Raw genomic sequence first — 13313 nt, 5'->3', positions numbered from 1 at the left:
CAAAAACAAAACAATTTTTTTGTAGAACCTAATGTATTCACATATCTCCATTAGAAGTTCCTAAATGGAACTACTTTATGTTCTACCCTGTCTGTCATCTGCGATCAATGCACTCAATTTATCTTGATTTGGGCAGCCACACGCTCTTTGAGGGTAACGAGATTCAACTGGATGGTCACGCTTCTTCGAGAACGGTTTTTCCCTCAATTTGAAAGCAGGCTTCAAATCCCTGTCTAACCCCCGGGGCGGGCCCCAACCGAAAGGCGCTAGACGGACTAATGACAAAGCAATCAGTGTCGTCAGTGCACATGGCCAGGAAAGACTTGAAATGCTTCACAAAATGTTGAGGTTCTTGCTCCAAGACCAAGACGCGTTTGGAAGAACGGGCAGGCTGACGAATGAGGTTTAAGCACGTGCAAGCTTTTCTTTTATATATATATATATTAACATTGTAGACTTTATTAAAATAATTATGAATGTTTTAATTATTTAAATTCAAGATTTTTATTACTTTAATTCTTTAGATGTTGTAATGTTTAAGATATGATATTCTAAATTTTGAATTTTAATTTTTACAAATTATGAGAATTTAGCATTTTAATTATATTTTTTAAATTACATGTGTATTATTGTTTTAATTAGTAAAATTGATAATATTTCATTTAAATGAAAATTCCATTGAAAATGTTTAAAGAATTGTAAAAACTATATATTTAATTGAAATTAAAAAATTATAGAGAAAAATAAAGGCGGGGAATTTTTCCCCACGGGAAAATTCGCGGGGACGGGGAATGGAATACGGGGGCAGGGGCGGGGACGGGAAATACTTCCTCGTCCCTGTCCCGCCCCGTGGACATCTCTATTGTAGGTCTATAAGGTCCCTCTACTAGCTCGTAAAAGATTAAACCTTGGATTAAAATATTGAATGAATTTGAAATGTTCAAATTGAATTTTATAGTTAGATTTGAAATGTTCAAAATTCAATTTTAGGATTTAGATAATTATATTCGATACAATTAACATTTAAATTTATTGAAATTAAACGTATTTGGAGAGTTAAGTATATTTAAATAATGATTTAAATATTGATTACATGTATAGGATTCATGTTTCAATTAGGTGTTTTATTAATTTAATATTTGATATTAAATTATTATTATTTAATTAATTAATTAAATTAATTTCAATTTTAAAAGAAGAAATTAAATTTTAGAAATTGAATTTAAATTAGATTTAATTTAGTTTTAAATTAAATTTGATTTTAAAATTGAAAATGAATTGTTTTAGTGGAATTATTCAAGATTAAGGCTTAATATTGGATTTCTCCCTAAATCAACACCTAGCCCACTTCTATAATGCAATTTGAAGTGTCAAGTTGGTGAAAGACTAAAGTGCTTGCATGTTTGTATTGATTAAATACTTCAATTTTCTGAAATTAGAGACATGTAATCAGAATTTTGGAGAAAATTATGTAGAAAAGTTTTTTTCTTCTCAAACCCACCTCAATCTTCTTCAATTCCCTTTTAATTCAAAGTTCAACACTCAAATCATAGGCTGAGAATAGTAGAGAAGATTCTCTTGGTAGTCTACTGAAGATTTGACGGTCAAATTCATGAAGATTAGCAAAGATTTAGAGGAATTCTACAAAGGTTGTAGATTCAGAAACCCTCTTTGTATATTCTTGTGTTTAGCATGCTTGAAACTCGAATTAAGTGTAATTAAAGTACTTAATAATTTTGTTAACTTCCGTTTTATGCATGTTTACTCTATCACCTTGTATGAAAATTATTATTGTTATTTATCAATTTTGATAAAAATTAATGTTGGGAGACTAAATTTAAGATTTATGGAGAATACAAAGACTAACATTTGACAATTGAAAGTATATAAATTAAAATTTAACAAACTTCAAAATATGGGAACCAAAATAATATATTAATCAAATTATTAGTTGAGGATATTGTTACTAGGGCAAACTACTTTTTTAGTCATTGAGTTTTGAATAGTAGGTGCCTTCAGTTCCCGAGTTTTTAAAATATACGCTTTTAATCCATGACTTTTTTAGAATATGTTCATTTAGTTATTGAGTTTTCAAAATGTAACTTTTTAGCTCCAAATTTTAAGAATATGTTTAAAAGGTCATTGAACTATTTTTTTATTTTCACTTTATATAATTATATGAAATATTGAACTACAAAAATATGCTTAAAAAATAATTTTAGAGAGAAAATGTAATCTTAAAAAGATTTATTTTTTATTTAAAATAATAATAAAAGTTAATGTAGGAACTTTTTAAACTTTTCTTTCTTTTTTTTAAAAGAAAAAGTAAATTCAAGGACTGGAAAGGTATATTTTGAAAACTTAAGAACCAAATAAATTTATTCTAAAAAATTTGAAGACTAAAATTATATGTTTAGAAAATTGAAAAACTAAATACACTAAAAAGGTCATTTTTATTGTTATTATGATTATTTGGCAATCAAATCAGGTACTTAATTAGAGTTTGGAATTTAATGATTTTTGGGAAGTGGGGTACCATTATTATTATTGTTTGAGAACATTATTATTATTATTATTATTTATTAGCAATCAAATCAGGTACGAGATTAGAATTTTAGTGAAGAATGGTGAGTTCTTTTTTGGGGGTGGGGTACCCAATTTTCCTTATGTGGATTTTTATTATAAATTTTGAAAACATAATAGCATTTTTAAAAATTATTAACATTTTTATTATAAATTTTCAAACCATATTTACATATTGTATTTCATTGCATGAAAATTATTTTTTGACCAATTTTAGTAAAGATTAACTTTTAGAGACTAAATTTAAGATTTATGGAAAGTAAAGGAACTAAAATTAGATAATTATTAAAAGTAAAAAAACTAAAATTGAACAAATTTCGAAATATAAGGACCAAAATGGTATTTTAACTCTAATAATTTTTTTCTCAGATGTGATTGTGGTTTATGATGGAAGAGTGGGAGAAATGGCACTATCTATGTCTTTAAAGTTTGGGAGTGAATTTGAAATTGTGAAAAATAACTTTTGGCATGCTTAATCACCCAAGTCCCCACTACTCATTGAAAGCATTCGTTCTCTATTAGTGGCCTTGTGTGAGGGGTGGAAAATTTTTAATTACGATTAATGTCAAAATTTGGACAGAAAAAAATCTCAATCTAATTTTTATGTACTTCAACGATAAATTTGTGATTCGAAAGAAATAAGTTATCTATGAAATAGAGAAAGTTATGCATGGATGTGGTGCTAGTGGGAGAATTGACTTGGGTTTTCTCCTAACCCTAAACAAATTAGAATTATATTCAATTGGTCCAAGAAATTAGTTGGCCTTCTATTTCTTTAGGTCCAAAATTACCTATTTACAACTACTATGGTAGGTTAATGACTACTTTTGTTCATAAATGGTTTATTATTAGGTAAAATATACTTTTCGCTATTTAGCTTTGAAGCTTGAAAATGAACATTTTTAGTCATTTTGAAAAATGGTATTAAATGGTCATTCGACTCTTTTGACTGTTAGTTGACTAGTGATGAAATGATGCGACTCTTAATTTTTTTGGCTATACTAATGATTTAAGTCTCATCTAGTAATCATTTAGTTTTTGGTTTTTTAGTTTTGAAAATTAAGCTTATAGACACTATTTCTACCTTCAAATTTCTTCATTTCTTATCTATTTTTTACTAATGGTTTAAGAAACCAAACCAAATTTTGAAAATTAAAAAAATAGCTTTTAAAATTTTGTTTTCGTTTTTGGAATTTGATAAAGAATTCAACAATTGTATTTAAGAAAGATGTAAATCATTATAAGAAATGCGGAGGAAATATGCTTAAGTTTCATTAACCAAAAACCAAAAGCAAAAGCACCGTTTGGTAACCATTTTGCTTTTTATTTTTGTTTTTGAAAATTAAGCTTACATGCACTACTTTCACCTCCAAATTTCTTCTTTCTGCTTGTTACTCGTGGTTTAAAACCAAGGAAAATTTTGAAAATTAAAAAAAATAGCCTTTAAATAGTTGTTTTTATTTTTAGAATTTGGTTAAGAATTCAACCATTGTATTTAAGAAAGATATAAATTATTATAAGAAATGAGGAGAAAATATGCTTCATTTTCAAAAACTAAAAACTAAAAATGAAATGATTATCAAACATGATTGAAATAGTTACCAAATGAGATTTTAATTTTTTTTTTTTTAAACCATCAAAGAAACACCTTTTCTGATAACAATGGAGACTTCTAGATTTGCAAATCGAAAAGGAACCTTCTTGTTCTAAATCTGCAAGAAAAATGTTATTCCGGTAAGAAAAGGAAAAAAAATCCTCATCCTAGAACTTGGGGTTTATTCCCCTGTTCTTGTTATAATCCTTAAATTACAAGGAAAAAACCCAAAAAGACAATATACACACATTAACGAACATTGGATGGAAATCATAATCATAAAACTAAATTTCATATTGGGTTATAAAGAAAGAAACAAAGAAATCCATCGGGAAAGAATTACGAAATTTGCCCAAAATAACCCAAAATCCAAAAACATTTATCAAACTCATATCTTTTCTAAAAATATGGGTTTTTTAATAAATAAACAACTTTTTGAGATGTGAAATACTCTTTTTGCCCTCTCCATTTCTCCTCTCCATGTTTCTTCTTATATTACCAAAACATCATATACTAGAAATCATCCAAGTTTAAACTTTGTAAAACTCTTCACAACTATAGATGCTTCAAAATTTTGATTTTTTTATAAGCATGATTGAAAGAACACGGAAAACATATGAAAAGAAGTGGTTAGTTAAAACAAAACTATATCAATAGAGATATGACCAAAATAAAATCTCACTCTTGTTTAACGATTGTGCATCCACGTCTAGTGATCACCCACCCACGCTTAGCGATCATGCACCTTTTGTTATGCAAACGTTGATTTTGTTTTGGTGATAGATTATTCAAGTTTTTGTTATGTTTACAAGCTGTTAAAAGAACATATAAAAAAAAACAAATGAAAATGAGTGATTATTTAGCTAAAATGGAGTTGTATCGATGGAGATATAATAAAAAAAATAAACATTTTTGTAACAAGGGGATGTGTTATTGCTAACCTCGAGTGCGCGATTGCTAAGCAATGGTGCAATTTTATTTTAATCATATCTCCATCGTTACAACTTTGTTTTAGCTAAAGCAATGGTGCAATTTTATTTTAATCATATCTCCATCGTTACAACTTTGTTTTAGCTAATTGATCCCTCATTTTCATACGTTTTTCCATATTCTTTTCTACCATGCTTATAAAAAGAGCAAAACGTTAACGAATCTTTACTTTTAAAGGATCTTATAGAGTTTAAATTTAGATCATTTCTAGTATTTAATGTTTTGGCAATATAAGAATAAACAAATAGAGAAAAAATGGAGACAAATTCATTTAAATGAGGGCATCTCAAGAAGGTGAAGAAAATATGTTTTCAGAAAAGAGGTTAATTAGATAGAAGTTCTTGGATTTTGGGTTATTTTGGACAGTTTTCCAAAGAGATAGATAACCAGGGTTATGGAGAAAGATAGAAAAGGGGAAAGGAGAGACAAATTGGGAAGCATGGAGAGATAGATTGAAAAATTCAAAAATTCAAAAATAGAGAACTTGGGTTTATTCCACCAAAAAGGAAGCTTTACCTAATACACTTTCTGTTTATTTCCACTACCTAATACAATTTTGCACCTGTCCTACTGTGCTATTATTTTGATTGTAAAGCTCTTGGAGATGAAAGCTGAGAGCAAGAAAGCCAGCACTGGATGTGTAAAACAAATAACAAGGAACTCCAAATTCATTAGCCACATCTATCACTGTGGTGCAAAACATATTGATGACAAATCCGACAAGGCGGTTTGAGTGAGGAACGTTGGTGAGCCTAGTCACAACTTCCCTCACAAGGGGCTTGTGGCTATCAAAGAATGGTTTCAGCATAAGGGGAGGTTTATAACTTTCGTTTGGAAAGGGAAGTTCAGGAAGAACAACAAAGCGTATAGATTTACTGTCGAAAGATGTTGAAAGTGACTGAATATGTTCCATTGTTTTGATTTCATTGGGAAGCTTGATGACGAGCACAATCACAGATAGACGATCATCTCGGCTAACAAGAACATTTGCCATTTCAACCGTGGATGCGAGATGGCTTATCCCCAACCCATGTATGAAAACTATCTCAAACTTGTTCATTTGATACAAAAAAAGATGAATTGGAAAAAGAAAAGTGATTGGAGATGTAGTTAGCTTGAATGGTCTCTCTTATCTTTTCGAGCTGGTTAACTATATATTAAGCAATTTTTGAATCATGCCTTAGCTGACTGATGTGTGTTCTAAGGGAATCTTTATAAATGAATGTACAACTAAAAGTAGAATGGCCAGAACCATACTGATAGTTGAATCCATGATAAAGAATAAGAATTGATTTGTAAATGTGAGAATTATCAATTCATGGTGTCTCCCTTACTAATTATTTATTCCCCAAGTTGGAATCTTTTTTTCTTGTTTTTTGTATGTTTAAATGTTAGGTTTAGATGCACTTGAGGTTATTAAGCTCCTTAATGGGGAGAGTCTCCGTTTTCCATTATTAGTATCCAAATTGAAGACGTCCTCTTTATTCGAGTTGTTTTTGATATTCTTCACTTTTGTCATTTTCCTAAAGGGGATACAACAAAATTATGCATGCAATTGTAGTTTTGGCATCCTCTTAAGATTGTTCTTGGATCTGAAAAGATAGTTTTTCAAATAGTATTTTCCTCTCCCGAGGAATTAAAGCAGCAGTTGGGGGTGGGTGGAGTGTGTTTGTTTGTTTCTGTTGTCTTGCTCTCAAAAAATTATCAAGTTTAAATCCTTTTTTAAAAGATAACAATAAGACAAAGCAAAAAGGCAAAAAAAGGCAATCACCTAATAAAGTAGAAAACATGTTTCATAACCACTTCAGTCCTTGATTCAAATCATGTTAAAGCTTTGTTTCAGCTTGAGAAGATGATCTGCAATTCTGATTCCTTCCCAATTGATAAAGAGGTAATCTTTGATTTGCCTTTTTAGACTACAATTAATCTTTTGTTTTCTTCGTCAAAAAGTTACTGTTGGGAGTACGATCAAAGTCCTATATTGGGTAGATAAGGAAAAGATTACGAGGTCTTGTGAAACCAAAAGTAAAGCTGTAACAATCCAACAACTAAGATTCATTATAAATAGAATCGTTAGTACATACATGCAAAAAATACTCAAAGACTCGATACGAGTTAAACTTTAGACAGAAATAAATCTTTGTTTAAGTATGAAATAAATTTAGATCTTAAACTTTAAGAAGAAAATATATAGGCTCTTCACAAGTCCTTTAACCAAAGTTTTATAAAACGAACCAATAAAACAATTGAAAACAAAAAACTGAAATGCTGGCAATAATAAGCCATGCTTCCTAAGTCCCTCACGACCTATTTTTAGCAAACTTCATTGATTGTCTAGGATGCCCTTATCTTTACCTAAAAAAATGTTAGGCGTTACAACAGTCATGAGTGTTTATGTCCCAATGGACAACGACCACTGATGCTGGAGAAATGATTTTGTTTGTAAAATGAAAGATAGTGGTGGGACCAAAGATGAGCAGTGACTTATTTGTTGTTTGCTTCTACAATTTGCTTTGTGGGAATTGGGTTTTAAGGTTGAAAGATTTTTTTTTAGGTTAACTTATATAAAATATCTCTAATTTTTTCACTTTCAAAAGTTATTGGTCATTTTAATTACGTAAAGGAGTAAAATCATTGTTATTATTCATATTTCAACTTATGAGATATCGTTTATATCATTCAAACCACTCTCTATCACCTATGTCACTTATTATTCTTGACCTCTCTCCACGAGAATCCTTTCGACAAACTTGACAACATTAACTTCTTCACTGTTGAACGATCAAGAATATTATACCTTTCACATGTCTACTATAGAAGCTTTTTACTCATTGTAGTTTAACCGATATTTATTGATCACATTTAAAGATGACTCTCATCGTCAGAAAACTAGACATTTTTTCTTTTATTTAGTCCACGGTGACATACAATTTTTTTCTTCATTTTTTCTTCCCAAAATCACGTTAGTTAAATCATACAAAATCCTCAAAACCCCTTAAAATCAAAGATTAAAATCCATATACCTCGATTTTAAGTATCTAAAAATCAAAGCAAGTTAGTTCAATGTACTCAAGTGAGATGTAAGGGAATAAAAATTCTAGTGAAACAAGGAATGAAGCTCGTAAAGCACATATACTCAACACTAAATATTTTCCTAAGACTTAAGAGAACTAATGATAGGTCACAAGCTCAATTTATGAGCTGCTTTTGTTCTATAAACCCCATCAATATCCAAATCCAAGGTGTACCACTTTTATGATCACAATTAGAAGCGGTAGCTAATAATACTTGGGTGCATCTTGGTTCTACCAATCTTTTTGCAGGCCAATCCAAGAACAAAATTAAAAAATTTATAAATATTTAAGAAAAAAAAAAAGAAAAAAAGTTGGTCACGTAATAAATCGTGATTGATTAATTGGGTGGACTGTAGATAGATGGATATAATCTTCAATGCACCCAATTTTTTTCCAACAAAATAAAACAACTACTCTATTGCATCCTTAGTTTCCTCCTCTGGTGAGTTGGTCAAAACGTCATCAATAAATTTTCCCAATGAATTGAAGGATAATCCACCTTCTGTCACACTTTTTTTTACATTCTTCACTTTTTATTTTTACTTTCTTCGTGATGTCATTATTGTTGTTGTCCATCAACTTTCTAATCCCTCTCTTTAACTCTTTTGCCCTCACTACTCTTGGTTTGTCTTGTTCTTTATTAAGTTCATTTCGATAGTCTATCGCAATCTCCACAGCAATCTCAATTCCACCATCAGTTCAAACGCATTGAATTGTTGCTCTGCATATAGTGGCCATGTTGCCATTGGCATGCCATGCCACAAACTCTCCAGCATCGAGATCCAACCACAATGTTACACGTAGCCACCTATGGTTAGATGGGCTAATATCTCTACTTGTGGTGCCCAATCGATGACCCTCCCAACATCTGCTATCCGATTGAGAGATCCCTTCGATAAGATATATTCGAAGTTTGTATAGTTGATCGCCGTATGAAAGGCGCCCTCTGGTGACAGTCGCCGGAGGGACCAAACAAAACGAACCCCGCTTCGCTCAAGTGCTTGCCCAATCTCCACCACTTGATCCTTCTCAAAGCTTCCCCTGCTTCCGAAGCAGAATAACACCACTGATGATGGACGTTGATCATCAAGCCACTTCAATACATCTACATGATCCATAGTCTCAATATTCTTCTTGAAGTGCAAAACAGGTCCAACAGAATATAATGGTGGGAGTTGCAAAGAGGAGTCAGTTGGCAAAGAAGATATCACATGTGATTCAATCTCCTCAAAGGTATTGATGAGAGTTCCTTTTACTTCAGATCTAGTTCTTTTAGCTTGTTCATGAAACCAACCAGCAGCTTTTTAATAAAGAAGATACCAGGAATGACTGTGCTTGGAACTTGATTCACTAAGCTTGATAAACTCAAATTAACATCTGAATCATTCAATTGTTGGATTACCTCATTACTACTATTATTTTGTGTGTAAAGTTGTTCAAGATGAGAACTAAAAGCAAGATAGGCAGCACTAGAAGTGTAATACACATAAGAAGGATTTCGAAAAATGAATTGTTTGAATTGCATATGTGACAGCAACAAATTGACCCTTTTTTTCCTCATGATGAAAGAAAGGACAAAAAAAAGTTAGGCGAATTTTGCATGTCATAATTGAATTAGAGCAATATTTAGGTGCGTCCTATCTTTGTATATCCTACTTTAGTCACAAAATAAATAAATAAATAGTAATTTTTTTAAATAAAAAAAAGGTAAGAAGAGTGTGACATGTAGCAAATTATGATTGAACAATTGAGTGGAATGCACGAAGATGAGTATAATGTATAGAATGTACCTAAGTATTTTTTTTGTTGGATTATTGTCATATCCTTATTAGAGAAGCTAAGTATAAGCTTCTTTACATACGTTTATGACTATATCACAATATACGTTTGAACTCTATCATTTATTTAAAATATATCTATATTATTTCAAAAGATACAATATTACCTTTGACCTTTTGTACAGGTTCCAAAACATCCTTCAGATCATCCTTATAACCATTTTGATAACTAAAATGGCCTTATCTTATAGTAATATAAAAACACATTGAAGTTAGAGGAGGGGCTCAAGCACTCGAGCCTATGGTAAATATGCCCTTGAAACTACGTGGTCTAATCTTTCCCTTTGGATGAGTTGGCTAAAACGTCATTTATAAAATGAGTTAATGCGGTGTAAGAAGATCCGCCGTCCATTACAGCTTTTCGAATTTCTTCGCTTTTTGCTTTGACTTTCTTCCGAATCTCATCCCCTTCGTCCATCAATTTTCTTATTCCACTCTCTATCTCCTCTGCAGTTACTAGTTTTGACCTTCCCAAGAGATAATCCTTTCGATAATCTAATGTGATGTCAACTGCTAATCCTAACTCCACCACCATTTGAAAGGCGTTTAGTTGTTGCTCGGCATACATTGGCCATGCCACCATTGGCACGCCATGCCATAGGCTCTCCAACGTAGAGTTCCAACCACAGTGCGATATGAACCCTCCAATGTTTGGGTGAGACAATATCTCAATCTGTGGTGCCCAACCAATGATCTTTCCAACACTCGCTGTTCGATCAAGAAATCCCTCTGGCAAGACGTCTTTGACATCAGCATAATCGCTTGGTGGTACCCATTTTCCCTTTGGCGGGGGTTGCCGAAGTGACCACAAGAAGCGAACCCCACTTCGCTCTAGCCCTCGAGCAATCTCCTTGACTTGATCCTCATCGAAGCTTCCCATGCTCCCAAAACACAAGAACACCACTGATGCTTGAGGCTGATCGTCAAGCCATTTAAGAACATTTACTTGGTCGACAGTGTTTTTCATGTTCAAAATAGGTCCAACACAATACAAGGAAGGAAGTTGTGAGGATGAGCCACTTGACATCATATTAATCACATGAGATTCTATCTCTGCACATGTATTGATCAAAACACCTCTGATTTCTGTTCTAAACCTCCTAGTACTTTCATACAACCAAACAGCAACGTCATTATAAACAAATACACTAGGAATGACTTTACCCGGAATCGGGTTGACAAAACTTGGTATAGTAAGTGATTCAGAATCTGAGTTCTTTAACTGTTCCACTACCTGGTTACTATTACTCTGATCATAAAGCATTTGAAGGTGAAAATTGAAAGCAAGAAAGGCAGCACTGGAAGTGTAAAACACATAACAAGGTACCTTAAATTCTTTAGCCACGTCTATGATTGTCATACAAAACATGTCAATGACAAATCCAACTAGTTGGGGCAAGTCAGGATTAGTTTGAGAGTTGGCATGTTTGGCCATAGCTTCTCTAACATGAGGTTTATAGATGTCTATAAGGGGTTTTGGCATACCATTTTTACATTCTTCTGGAAGGGGCAATTCAGGAAGAAGAATAAAGTGTATAGATTTTCCAACAAAAGACTCAGAAAGTAGTTGGATATGATCCCTTGATTTCTTGTCGTAAGAGGATTGCATGATGAGCACCGTGACGGCGAGACGAGGATCTCGAGTGACAAGAATATTGGCCATCTCAACAGTAGATGCAAGATGGCCGATTCCAGGTCCTGGTATAAAAATCAGCTCAAACTTCTTCATTTAGTATTGGTACAGACAGACAGAGAAAAATGCAATCAAAGATGAGAACTTTAAATGTCAAAGTGGGAGTTATTGATGACTGGAAATGAAGATCCAAACAAATGAATGGCTACAAGGAAAGATAACCACATACAATATGATACGGTTCAGATTTTGATTGGAAAATATGTGGTGTATTTTGCCACTTAAATTATAAGTATAGTTCTATCTAATTGGTTCATGAAGTTTAAGAAATTTCTAATAGGATGTTTAGAGTTTTAAAATTGTATCAAGGTGTCTAATAGTTGTATAAACTTTCAATATTTTTTTCCTTTTGTCGAATAGATCCTATCTCTCAAGTTTCACATACTAAAGTCTCTTAGATTTTCTCGAGTGACAAGAACGTGTCGACGGCGGATGCAAGGTGACCCATTCCGAGGGCAGGTATGAAAATCAGCACAAACATCTTCCTTTGGTAATGAATTTCTTACAGATTCCATGAGAATTGTTAAGCTGTGGAAGGTGGAGAGAAGAAATGTTTGTTGTTTGTAAAATGAAAGATAGAGGTGGGACCAAAGATGAGTGGCTTGAATCAGCCTTTAATCACTTGTTTGTTGTTTCCTTCTATCCATTTGCTCTGTGGAGATTGGTTTATAAGGTTGGAAGATCTTTTTTGGAAAATTCTCGTAAAAAACATCTTTAAATTTTCATCTTACAAAACAATTTTTTAAAACTCCTTTAAATAGCTTTTCTCGGTCATCTCTAGTGAGTTCAAGATTAATACCGAGATTTTATATATTTTCCATATCTTATATTTTTTTTTTTGCAAAATTTAATCTTTCGAAATTTAAAAATCAAAATGCAATCATCCATCTTAAAGAATCTAATTGCTAAATTCATTTGGAAATTTAGAAATTCATATAATTATAGAAACAAAAATTGACCTAAAATTACATAAGAGTTGAATATAATATTCGGTAAAGATAACCAAAATTGGCGAAAATTTGAAAATATATAAGATTTGGTATAAGATTTTGATAGATTATCTAATATTTGAAAAAATTACTAAAATGTCAACATTTAATCTCTTCTAGATGTATCGAGAAAGGCCCAAAAGGACCATAACAATCGATAAGTTAGAAAAAGTAAAATTTTTAACTAAATATAGGTATGCGATCTCACCCGAGATCCACTGAGAAAAACTAGTTTAACGACTTTTCAAAATACGTGCAAGTTTTGAAAGATGAAAAGTTGAGAGTATTATTTCTGACAATTTTTATTTTTATTTTTCTGGGTTAAATTATATAAAATAAATTTAAATGAAAAAAAATATCTTTTTCATCCCTAAGTTTTGAGTCTAGTTTCTATTTAGTCTCTATGTTTCAAATGTTACACATTTAGTCCTTAAATTTTGAGTTTTGTTTCAATTTAGTTCCTAAGTTTTTAAATATTACAATTTTACCATTGACATTTGAGTTCTGCTTCAATTTGGTCCCTATGTTTTAAGATTTTAACTTTAATTTTAT

The 13313-nt window shown here is 31.6% G+C and overlaps 1 protein-coding gene and 1 pseudogene across 2 annotated transcripts; both read right to left on the bottom strand.

Moving 5' to 3' along the window:
* Window positions 1-8499: 8499 nt before the first annotated feature.
* LOC120087214 (putative UDP-glucose flavonoid 3-O-glucosyltransferase 3 pseudogene) lies at window positions 8500-9802 on the bottom strand (annotated as a pseudogene). The gene has a single exon (XR_016532054.1). The product of XR_016532054.1 is annotated as a putative UDP-glucose flavonoid 3-O-glucosyltransferase 3 pseudogene (transcript).
* On the bottom strand, window positions 9169-12288 carry LOC120087213 (anthocyanidin 3-O-glucosyltransferase 2-like). The gene has a single exon (XM_039044125.2). It carries the CDS (start codon window positions 11806-11808, stop codon window positions 10351-10353), a length of 1458 nt encoding a protein of 485 aa, XP_038900053.1. The 5' UTR covers window positions 11809-12288; the 3' UTR covers window positions 9169-10350.
* Window positions 12289-13313: the final 1025 nt, after the last annotated feature.

This window comes from Benincasa hispida, chromosome 9, assembly GCF_027475165.1.
Source record: "Benincasa hispida cultivar pf3 chromosome 9, pf3_genome.v1.1, whole genome shotgun sequence".
Lineage (NCBI taxonomy): Eukaryota > Viridiplantae > Streptophyta > Magnoliopsida > Cucurbitales > Cucurbitaceae > Benincasa > Benincasa hispida.
This window is presented reverse-complemented; position numbering and strand designations above follow the sequence as displayed.